General features: G+C 42.3%; 2 protein-coding genes across 3 annotated transcripts in view; one reads left to right on the forward strand and one right to left on the reverse strand.

The window, feature by feature from the left end:
• GPCPD1 (glycerophosphocholine phosphodiesterase 1) overlaps positions 1 to 11,434 on the reverse strand; it is a 45,463-nt gene extending 34,029 nt beyond the window's left edge. Inside the window, exons 1-2 of one of the 2 annotated variants that reach the window (XM_061989137.1) lie at positions 11,268 to 11,434; positions 2,833 to 2,919 (exon numbers count right to left, since the gene is read on the reverse strand). In XM_061989137.1, the coding sequence (XP_061845121.1) occupies positions 2,833 to 2,881 (49 nt within the window). In that variant the 5' untranslated portion in view covers positions 2,882 to 2,919; positions 11,268 to 11,434. Of the gene's footprint in view, positions 1 to 2,832; positions 2,920 to 10,515; positions 10,783 to 11,267 lie in introns of those variants that run through there. The other variant, XM_061989136.1, reaches the window with a different exon arrangement.
• Positions 11,435 to 11,530: 96 nt separating this feature from the next.
• Positions 11,531 to 12,274, forward strand: part of SHLD1 (shieldin complex subunit 1) — a 76,487-nt gene continuing 75,743 nt past the window's right edge. Inside the window, exon 1 of the mRNA XM_061989139.1 lies at positions 11,531 to 11,624. The gene's annotated coding sequence lies outside the window, so the exon portion shown is untranslated. The remainder of the gene's footprint in view (positions 11,625 to 12,274) is intronic.

Below are 12,274 nucleotides of genomic sequence, written 5' to 3' on the forward strand. Positions count from 1 at the left end.
CACCACTGCTGAGAACACAAAGGGAAATGACACATTAGTATTTTGCTTTTACAGGGTTTCAACAGTATTTTTAGACACAAGAAAAAAAATCTATTGCAGAAAGAGAAAATGTGAAGTTTTAAAGTATATTCAGGCACCATCTGCTTAACCTTTTAATCTTGCTATGCAAAACATTAAGAATTACCAGAGTATTTGAGCAACTGTCAAATAAAATGTAATTTAGAAAAAAATAAAATAGTGACATTTCACTCTTAGACCAAATCAGACATAAGGAAGTTCAGCTCAAGTCAAATTAGTCCCTTAATTGGGGGCAGGGGCAGGAAGCACTTAAGAAAAAGAGGAGAGAGTATCCAGAACTATCCTGTAAGTTTCAAAGGAAAATTGATATGCGAAAAATCTGAGAGAAAAAGTATCACTCCTAACAAAAGTCTTTATGCCTCTAAAATTCCATCCATTCTTCTCCGGTTTTAGAGGTTCATCTAATAACAAATAGTAGCAGGACTGTTTATAAAAGAAACCCATTTAGACCCAGGAAGCACAGAACAAAACAAAAAAATCTATGAAAATCAGGATTTAAGATAATTTGTTCCTAAAAATATTTTACTGAAATAATTTTGGAGAAGATTTTAACTACAATCTCTTCTTATAAAGCTTTTCCTCCAATTCATTACTGTTCAGTTTTACAGGAAGGAGAGGGAAGGGAGAAATAAGATCACCTAAATATCAAACAATCTGGATTTCTGTTTGGAGGTATTAAAGAAAAGCTAAAATTATTTTAAGATCCCTTTAAAATAGCAGCATTTAGTACATCTTAGTGGATACACTGGCCAACCTCTGAAGTGCCATTTAAATTATACTTCTCCTAGCAGCAGCTAACTGGAATACTCTTCTGGACTTTTTTAAACATCTGTGTGAATATTCTGTGAATGTCTTGCTCAAGCAAGGTACAACATACAAAACACAACGTTTGAACACGATACACAGTCACTTCTAAACTTACTTCAAAAATTACATTGCAAGGCTGAATCAGAATTCATAAAATGCTCCTTAAATCGTCCCCATAAAGGCACAATGAAATGTGCCTGATAGTACTTTTTCAAAGGCCTCATTTTTTTTACTTTATAACAGCTCATCTTTGGCCACCTGGCAGTTTCTGCCATGGGACTGTGTCCCAAAGAAGACCTAAACATGTCAAGCAGCCACTGACTCTCTTCCCTCTGCTAGGATGAGGCACTCCATGTCACAAATACATACAAGTCTACGTCAACCTGTCGAGTTTCATCACCAATGTCTAATAGTTTGGCTACAGGGAGTGAGTCAAAGTATCATTCCTTTGCTGGGGATGCCCTTTTATCCTGACAGCCTGGAACCACTGGTTTTGACATCAACAGGAAGGGACAATGATGAGGACACAGGATACATGTTAGCACTCAAGGTGAAGAATCCTTTCTCACCAACTAACTACTCGCTGTGGTGATCACAAAAAGACAGTACATGATGTTTCCAATCTAGAAATGTTGTTGTTTGCAGAACCACTGATAGCTCTGAAAACCTGCCTCTTATTTCACAAGATTGCATCTTGCCACTGCTGTATCTCAAAGCTCTTCTACCCCATCCAAACCAACAGTATCAATATTGCTGTAAGCAGAAGCAACCTCTTGTGTCACCTCCTTATGCTACACAGATGTATCTCCAGGTAATTCTCTATAACTAGCTATTGAGGCAGGATCTAGTTTTTCCTATTCCTAATTTTTCCGGCAGATATTATCAGTAAGAGAGTAAAGTTACACATGCAAACTCAACTTACGCTAGTGTTAGTGCCATCACAACAGTGAAAGCAACACTGTAAACGTAGCAAAAATGGCGTGGCTTGCCATACTCCATTGTATAGCTACCCTAGTGCTTTATAGCTTCATTTGATCTAAGACAAATTTATTATTTAATGTTAAAAGTTTTCTCCAGAATGCCAAAAAAACACTACTCCCTACTAAAGGCTTCATGTTCATACTGTGTCTCAATGTTCGGTTCCCAGTCCAATGGGAGGAACACAGGACAGGTCTAACATGGAGCAGACGTCAACACTTCTAAAATATTTTATCATTTTTTCCCCCAACTACACCAGACACTTAAGCCATCTGGTATTTGTCTATAACAGGAATTTTGCCAATCTGTACATGCTCTCACATTCATCTGCTTCTGCTAGGCAACCACCAATTACTATTTTGGTGACCTTCCTTCAAAGTTTCTAAAGATGAATGCTGAAGTAATAAGCACAACTTATCAACAATAAATCTTGTTTTTCAACGTGACCTGACACCTTGTGTTTCTCATTTAGATTACAGAAGTTATTTTACACATTTTTGCACAGATAGAATATTGAATTGAGCTGTATATTCTTTGTGTCCTTAACTTCTAGTAGAGGTCACATCATGTTATGGAGAACTTTCAAAGCAGAGAGAATAAAGAAACAGAACAAACAGGTCAGTGCATGCCTGACTGTCACGTCCAGGATGTAAATATTTGTTTCCATGGAATAAAAAGTTACTAGAGACAGAACGCTGATTTCAAAACGGTCATAACTGTTTCACTTAACACAATCTCTAGCACACTATGAAATTATTGTTTGAAGAAAAAGGTAAAAATTAATTCCCTGGTTTCATTTTGTGTGAAATTTCTGAATTAATGTATTTTACAATGGCTTACTTTCACATTTGAACTGACGCATTTGTTTACCTCTGAGGAAAACTGACAAGACAGACTTCAAACATTCTTTTATTCACTTTTTTTTTCCTTGCTAAACCATACAAAAAGGAGAAAACATGACTTGAGTACCTGGTACTGATGGTCCTCTTACTTCAAAAGTGACTTGAGAAGACGTCATACTTGCAGAACTTTTGTCTCTAGGATAGCTGAAATCTCCTACAGTGAGAGAAAAAAAGATGCATTTCAGGAACAACACAGTATATTTGTTGCTATCCTAAGAGGAAACAAATCCCATTGCTTACAGGGAAACAAGCCACTAGTGACTCTACTGTTTGAGCACATGGTAAAAACAGAAAGCTCTTTAAAACCCACAGCAGCCCCAGAAAGCAGCATCCGGCTGCAGAAGACACTGTTGCAACACTGGCATGAGAAAAAGAATATCAAATAAAATACCATATGGAAATATCAATATCATGCATCAGTCTTAAGCTGAGATTTTTACCAGTCCTCTTGTTTTGACTTTTTTTGCTCCCAAAGAGGCCACTGGAAATTTTGAAACAACTAAGATTATGGCCTTTGGAAAGCAGTAACTTCTGATTTCAGCATCTTCTTCAGAACATAAGAAAGGTATCACAGACAAGAACTACCACTCTGAAAGAAAAAGGGGAAGAACCCACTACCAATGACATCTCTCTGCTGTCACACCAGCAAGTTTTTTATCACCCTGGACTCTGCTCTCCTACCAATATTTCCAGCCTTTGACACAGAGCAACAGTAACAAGAAGCACCAAGAAGTCTTCACAAGACCACAGTAGGAAGGAATCACCTACAGCCAAAACTGTAGTTGGAGGATTGACACTGCTTCAATTTTCTATCCTCCTCCAATACACATAACTGGACAGAAAAAAGTTGGCAGAATCTCACTCTCCCCATTATGACAGAAACACTACTAATATATCATATCCTTTTATGTTATTAATGAAAGCAGTCATATCAAAATCCAAGTTAACTGTCATCATCCAAGTATGTTCTTTTGGACGTGGGCTGCAAAATAATATTAATCATATGCAGGATTAACTTGGTAATGCTCCTGACTAATTCCAATTCTTTACATCACTGTGGATTTGGGTTGTTGTTTTTTGTGGGTTGGTTTTTGTTTGTTTTTTTCTTTAAACACACTTAATAAACAGGAATTCCATGAAGAGAATGAACTCTGCCACATGTGTATTCTTAGGCAGTCTGTATGTTAAGAGTAACACATTCTACCATTTGTTTTTAGCAGTTATTTATAGACACAAAAGTGCAGCACATTTCAGCATCGAAACTAAAACTGGACTTGTGAAACTGGTCCAGTATGACACTAAAATCTCAGTTTAAAGCAGAGAATACAAACTACTGTTATGCATTTATAATGATACTGAATAGTTCTGTGTTCACTGATTGTTATTGTTTGGACACCCTTTAACCGAAAAGGAAGAGGAGCCAAAGGGGAGATGAAGTAGGCAAAAAATACTTTGCCAAAGACTACAAAGCAGCTTAAGTAACAGCTGAAGCCTGAACTTAGTTCCTCAAAGTAATAACAGGTTTTGCCTTGTAAAGAGTGAAGCTTAGAAAGCTGATGCAACATTATTCAAAATTAAACTTGAACAAACCCAGCACATCTGTCTTACTCTAACTACCATTGCTAGAGAAAAATCTGAAATCCTTTTAAGCCTATAAAGGTTTTAGCCAACCTTGTAAAAATTTTGTGTACCTACTTGCAAGATATTTGTGGGCTTTTCTCAACTGCCTAGCAAAAGAATATTACTGTTCTGTAAAATAGTAGTTAATTGTAAGGACGTTTTGATAAAATGCCTTTTGATTAAAATTTTAACAACATTACAAAGGCATTTTATCCCAACCTATCAACCTGCCCAACAGATGTGTATCAGAGGAAGAAAAAACGTAGCTGATGTCACCACACATAGGCATGATTTTTCTAGCAGAACTGCAGCTACAGGTGTTGCATTTAACATTCATTTTAGGGTCCAAGTACTACCTCTCATTTTGAAGAAACATTTTCTAGCAGAGCACTGTACATAACACATAGCGAAGGAAAGAAAAAGACCTGCTTTTTGTTAGTGAATCAAATCTATGTCCTATATAATCACGCACTTCTAAAGCATTCTGTAGTTTGAAGATATGACACAAAAATGTTTTATTTTGGGGAAAAAAAAAGTGTAAGTTTACCTATCTAGTTACTGATGGTTCCCAAGAAGAGGGAGTGATTTAATTCACAAAGTGAAAGAAGAAACCCTAGACAATCAAATCCTCTGACCAGCAGATGTCAGGCAATCTTTTAAACCCTACGCTTCTTCCTCCAGATTTTCAGCACAGCCTCACCCAAGCAGCTGACAAAGAATAACAAAATCCTCTCTGATCCCCACACTTGTAAAGATGGGCTGTTTGGAAGGATGTTAAGAATCCTCAGCTCAGATGGGTCATAATTATCTGCTTAGAGGAAATACAACAAGTTAGAAGAGTTATATTAAAAATATTAAACCTTTCCTAATTGGCAAATACTAACATAGTTATCAAATGAGCAGATTTACAAACTAGAAGTCCTTGTGTGACAATCATTTTTGAGCAACACTTGGGTTCAAAAGTATTAAGCTGAATTCACATCTGCTGTAACTACATGTGTCCAAATGCCAGTCTGGGGTACAAGCAATTGCCACGTTTCCTACATACCACTTCCTTCCTTGGATCAGCTATTATGGACTGCAACTACATGCAAGCAAGCAATCAACACTTGAATCTCAGTTATTTCCTCGTGGGAAACAGAAGTCTCTCTCAGACAGATACTCACTAAAAGGTACCAGCACTAAAACAAGTGTTTCTCTACCTACGATTCCTGCTTTTACAATAGAACCATGTTCTTTTCCCTCACCATGTCACAGATTAAGTCCCTCTCATACTCTCCTATTTTTGCAGAGCAAGCCCTTACCTTTCACAATCTCTGGAGGTTTCCCAAGGAGGTGGTGACTGCAAAGCAGCAGCACTCCAAGTCCTGGGGCTGTACTAACCTGCCTTCACAAGCTTGACTCAGGTGACCCTGCCCATGAACCAAACTCACTGTAGAAAACAGGCTGTCTGCAAGGCTTCCAGAGCAGTACACAGAGTTACATGCAATCTTACATCCCTTGCCACAAGACAAAGCTCTCCTCATGGTCTTAAATAGGAAGAAAATCAACTAAGAATTTTGCAGCTTCAGAAATCCACTTACTTGCCATCGTAAACAGCCCTCAAATAAGCAACAAAGAATTAAGGCAGAGTATCCTGCAGGCTGAACAAAAAAATATTCTAATACTGCCTGTAAAGCTCTCCTTTCATAATTTTCTCCTCCTCCTGAGCACCTGAAGGAGTACAAGAGTGAAAAGAGTTAATGTACTTCCCTAATTAACAGGGAATCCTAGCTCTCTCCTCTTAATTTTAGAAGATCTAGGTAAATATGTGTTGATCCCTGAAGGCATCTAAGACTTCATGTTCTCCTTCTGGTGTAGAATATCACAACTATCACAAATACCATAGCTTTCCTCTAAAATCAGGTAGCAAGGTCATAATGAATGGAAAAGACCAATGTAATTTTTTGCTTGTAGTCAAAATATACCAGAATGTGAACTTAACTCAGTAATTCCAAGCCTGAAGTTCATTCAAACTTTCTGCTTACAGGCCTCATGGTATATAAAACCCCTTCATAACCCTTCAGCTTCAGTAGATTATTAGCCCCCACCTTAATTTCCTTAACCTTTCCAACATATTTTAAGAGGTATTGCCTGTTTGCCGTCTTGTATTTTACACTCAGTATTTCAGGCTTAAACACACACTACATAACCTGGAACAATTCTGGAATATAGTAGCCTAGCTTGCAAACACTGAACAAATTTTAGACTCAGAAAAGTTCATAGCATTTATAAAGCCAGATGACATACTCTCTCTCAATAAAATTGTGATTGTTTAATAGCAATTAAAATATGTTTACAAGGCTCTGACTTCTAACACTTTAGGGCAATGTTTAAGACAGGCTTGAAGTACGATGTGATCTTTTTTTTTTTCCTACTGTAGACTTGGAAGCCTGAAGGCCTTGAACTTCTTCTTTATTTGTATGGTGAGACAGTCTTCAAACTTGCACAGGAAAACACTTCAGGTAATTATATTATGATAGATTTGAAAGAAAAGTTGACTTTATAAACTGTGAGTTGGCTGAAACGGTTGGATATAGTTAGGAAAAACATGCCTTGACATATGGGTAGAGAGAGGAGTGACACAGGCTAAGCCTTAGGAAACACTACACTAGCTTCCTAAACTAGAGGTCCCATTGGGAAGATTTCTATTGAAAATAATCACAAATCATTTTAACATTAAAGAAGCTGCAAAATGCTGCTTTTCCTGTACATGGAGGAGATCCCCAGTTTTTCCAAGTACTATCCTCTCTATGACACATCTCACGGAGTGTGAACTAAAACAACTTCATTTCAGCTCCTGGAAGCTAGGCAACCCAGATCTTATGAGCCCGTGACCCTTTACATGGACTTAGTCCATTAAGGATAATCAGCATTTGGCAACATGCTGACGAGAAAGACAAAAAGCAGCAGACTTACACTAAAATATACTGATATCTTTCTTCTCCTGTCTCCCCCTAAAAAGCCCTCAAACTCTACCTAATAAACTAGTATAAATTTGTAAAGGTATCAACCCAAAACTCGTATGGGTAACATTATGTATAAGAATGAGTCAATAATACACAACCCATATTTTTCAATAAAGGTAAAATACAGTTTACAAAAGTATCTTTTTAAAGGGTGATTTTTTTTAAGCTATCCAGGTCTATATTGTGGGCTTTTTTGTAGATACTCAATGAGATTTTTCAAAGGTAATTAGACAATTAAAGTGTGACAGCCAGGGACCTGGGTACCATGACATTCCTGGGATGCATTTTAATACTTTCAAATATTTGATTCTTAATATAAGAATATTTTTAATTACTATATTACTGAAGTTGCTAAGTTATCTGTAGAAAAATAAAGACCATCTGTGCACTAATAGGCTCTTTCATACCATTAGCACATGTTTCATTACAGACCACAGTGCAGGCTACTGCTACTGCAAAAAGTAAACATATGCTCAATTATTTCAAAATATCACTCCTCTGGTTTTTTGCATATAAAGATCAAAAGGGCAAGGACTAGAAGACTGCAATATTTTTACCTTTATTTTTTTCTGATTTAAAGCAGACATTCTCCACCCTAAAAGTACAGACTTATGAGACTTGTCAACATCAAACAGATGCCCAAGTCCATTGTGAAGCAGGGTAAAGGTGCTACAGTCCCAACCAAGTCCTCAACAGCAACAAGTGCATGCTGGCAGAAGCAGGGCTGATGCAGAGTCCCCCTGTAATCTCCCTCAAGAAGCCTGCATTCAAACACTACCAGGCACTGCAGAAGAAGATACTATACTTATATTTTACCTTCTTGAAAGCTGTACTATTCACAGCAACGGAAAATGCACCATTCATCAGATCTTGGTGCTGTGCTGAACAAAGAAGAGATATGAGCCTAACTACACAAAACTGCTGTTTTATGACACAGTATTTTCAGATTTAATCATAGCATCAGACTCTCAAGCCTAACAATATCAGCTCGTGCTTCTTCAGACTATACATTTGATATTTAAATATCTATTCAAACCCAGTTAAAGCTGTAAAATGGAAGAAAAGACTTTGTTGTTTATGGTTGCTTCTAACAGAGCACCTCTAAAGCAACAAATTAGGTACTTAATAAAATTAAGTAACAATAGCTGACAACATCTGGAATTTAGAACAAGGTTAGAAGATATGCTTGTCAGGACATTCACTCTCACAAATGGAGAAGAATTTTTAGAAACAGTATAACAATATTGACTCCTTCATTTTCACCCAAACAACCAGAAGGTTCTTCCTGCCCCCTCCTTTCCCCTCACAAGTTGACTGTGTGAGAAAGGACATCTACAAAGTCAGTCACTCTCTCCTACTGCATTGCAGTATTAACACTGGACAGAAAACAAACTTGCATACAAGATTTGGACAGGCAGCTCTGACTCAAAGGCAGGAATTTACCTGTAGGGCTACACTGACGTTTAGAAAGATGCAAAATCCAATTACTGTCTCTGAAATGATACCACATTAGTATACAGCAACAGATAAAAATATCTTTAAGACACTATTTTCAATATCAATTTAACTATCTGTTTGCAAGGGCAAGACAGCCCTGGTAAACAAATACAAGATCCCTATCTGACACATTGTGTTCGCCTGTAATGTATCTGCTTTGTTTTAGATAAAAAGAAGTAATTGGTGTTCAGCATTTCTTAAAAACCTGGCCATGTAGCAGACTGTTCTGTCATAACTGTCACAGCAGCTTTACAGACAAAGTTTTTTAAAAGACAGGAAATGGCTGGGACATATTTGAAAGTTAAAACCAAGTTGGTTTGATTTCTCTTTGCTGAAATGTTTTTCACTATTAACAATACTTTAACCAAACAGTAACTTAGCTCTTTGTGATCATACTAACATTCCTCACTTACAAATGACATGGAAAAATAACAGGTATAATGCTCCCCACAGCTCTCAGTACTCAATACACCAACAAATAATCACTTATAATGTGTTTTCAAAGCCTATATCCAATCTATTGAGGAGCAAACTGCTTTGCTAAGAGATTAATTATGTGGGGGTTTAAACTAGTAGCTTCTATTCAAGACAAAAACTGTTCCCCTGACTTGTTAATATTTTCCATAGTTATTTTATAGGCAACAATGCTAGAACAGAAATATACAGTAAAATCTGTAAGGAAAAATCTTTTACAATAAGAAAAAATAATTGCACTTATCAACTACTTCCCTCCACCAATAACATTTAAAATATTTTGAAGGCTAATCTCCATCTAACAGGGCATGCTTTCATGAATTAAAACGCTAAAACTCTGCAGGACAAGCTATTCATTGAAATGGGAAAGAAAAAGGGGAAAGAATAAAATAGGAAGGTGAATCTGTGCCTCCTCCAACAGCTTTGTTTGGAAGCAGGCAACAAAGTTAACGTAGAGTTAGTTATCTTGCTAGTCCCTCTAAAAGTAAATATTACTAAACCATAAGCCGTCATTAGGATCGTTAGCGTGTTGTCTCAGTCCGCAGCTGAAACAAAGAGCGAAGGAGAGCGCACACTCCCAACCCTCGCAGAGCCGACTGCCGCCGCAGGGTGTCCAGCCCGCCGCGCCCCGCTGGCCGCCCTGACGGGGCCTTACCGGGCGCACCCCCAGTCCCGCAGCCGGCTGCCTTCCGCCGTGGCCCCGGGCCCACCTCGTCCCAGCCTCCCGGCCGCTTACATAATGCGGCAGTCGTAGGACCGCCCCGGGCCAGGGCTTTCAGCGAACACGTAAATAAGACAGACTCGACGGGCCAGCGTGCTTCTGGTCGGCAGCCCGCCAAGCCACGGTCACCAGGTGACAGCTCAGACCCGGCCACTGGGAACCCCACGGGATGCCTCCGCCCGGGGCCGTGCGACACCTCAGTCACCCCCAGCGGCACGCAGCTCCTTTCTTCCCGCCTCCCTGCCGCGGGACAACTCGCCATCCGTCCCAAATCCCCTCAGAGCCAACCACCGTCCCCTCCCTCAGACCGCAACAGACCAACCGTCACCTCGTGACGGCCCGCTGGGAACGCAGCGCCGCTCTCCCTGCACTCCCCTGACACCGGGACGCGACCCCCCTCAGGCCCTACGTCTCCCAGGGAAATACGCACCTGCTGCTGCCGCCGCTCAGCCCCACCGCGACAGCCGGTCACCTGCACCGAACTAACCTAGCCAAGAGCCGCTCCTGGCTCCTAATCCTTTTGTGTGAGGCTGCGGGCGGCGCCGCCAGGGCTCCCTGCCCCTCCTCCGGCGGCCGGGGTCCACAACCGCTGCCCAGGGCCGCCTGTCAGCGCGGGGCGGGCGGCACAGGAGAGGGCGGCGCAGCCGCCAACCGGTTCCAGCTGCCCCCGGCCGAACCGGGGAGGGGCGGGGCGGCGCAGAGGTCGCCCCACGTGACCTCCTACGGCGACACGTCTCTCCCCGTGGTTTCGGCCCCGCCTTCCTCGACGTAGCCAATAGGCCGCGCGCAGGAAGGGCGGGGGAGGACCGTGCCCTTTCCTCGAAAGCCCTGGGCGCGGCCTCGGGGCGGGGCGAGAGCGAGGGGGCGGGGCCATGGAAAGGCGCGGTGCGGCCGGCGAAAGCGCTTCATTTACATACCCCCGCCCTCCCCAGTTTCCCCTCAGAGCCAGGCATCTGCAATTCCACCTGCATCGCAACCCACCAAGTGCCTGAGCACGGCTCCCTCGGTGCCTCCTGCGGGGTGAGCGGCATCGCTCCCTCAAGCCCGTTCCCCACACCGGGGCGCGAACCGAACCCCCGTTAGGTCTCCTCAGGGGCACGCACAGAGCCCCTCGCCGCCGCCACACAACCCACAGCGCCCTCACGGGCCCGCGCCCCACCCCGGCCGGCGGCGTGGACTGACCTGGTCCCCCCCTGGTCCCGTCCTCCCGCGGCCGCTGTCTGACAGCACGGTGACAAGGCGGGGGCGGCGGGGGCAGCGTGACCGACAGCCGGCTCCAGCGGCCCCCGGCCGAACCGGGGAGGGGGCTAGCTCACATGACCTCCCGTTGCCGACGCGTCACTCCTCATGGCTGCGGTCCCGCCTTTTTTACTGCAGCCAATAAGAAGCGAGCACAAAGGGCGGGGGAGACTAGGCCCGTTCCTCGAAAACGCCGGGTTTGAGGGAGGGGGCGGAGCTAAGATGGGGGACCCCTTTTCCTGAGGGAGCTAGTTTCGTGAGGGAGGCCTTGCCCTGAGAGGGATACTTTCCCTGAGGGAGGTGAGGCGGAGGAGATGAGTGTATGTATTGGATAGGGTCGAGTTGAGGGGTGGGAGCTGGGTTAAGGTCTTTGCTGAGGTGACATAGGCTTCCACTCCCATTTTCCTACCCCCTGAGGGCACCTTAGTTCAGACTATATACCCCATCTCCAGCCTGTAAGTGTGAGGGCTTCTCTGAGGGTGGATAATCCAGTTTCCTTTGGGCTATAAGGGCTTAGACTGGCTGTGAACTCATGGCATCAGGGTTATAGGTGCTTCTTTGTGGTAGGATGAGGGGAGGCAGCATAGCGTGTTCTTCTTGAAAAGCTTTGAGATGTGTGGGTTTGATGATGGCCATTTGTTTCTCAATTTTTCTGAGGCCTTCCTTCTGCAGGTGTCTCAGCCCTACTGGCAGGCTCTGGCCTCTATCACCCCTGATGGGCCCTCTGCTTTCCCACATGCCTTGGGGTTAAGGCTCTTAGGGAGCCCTCTCTGCTGTAGAGCAGTATCTGCAACTTCCTCTGCTTATGTAACCCAGTCACATAAGCAAAAGGGCTGTAATTCATGGTACAGGTAAAAACATGTCTTCACAGTAATGACACCAGGGAAAATTAATGTGGAAATACCCACGCTGGAATTACAAAGCTTCAGGCAAAGTTTAAGCATGGTACT

This window comes from Colius striatus, chromosome 2 (assembly GCF_028858725.1).
Source record: "Colius striatus isolate bColStr4 chromosome 2, bColStr4.1.hap1, whole genome shotgun sequence".
Lineage (NCBI taxonomy): Eukaryota > Metazoa > Chordata > Aves > Coliiformes > Coliidae > Colius > Colius striatus.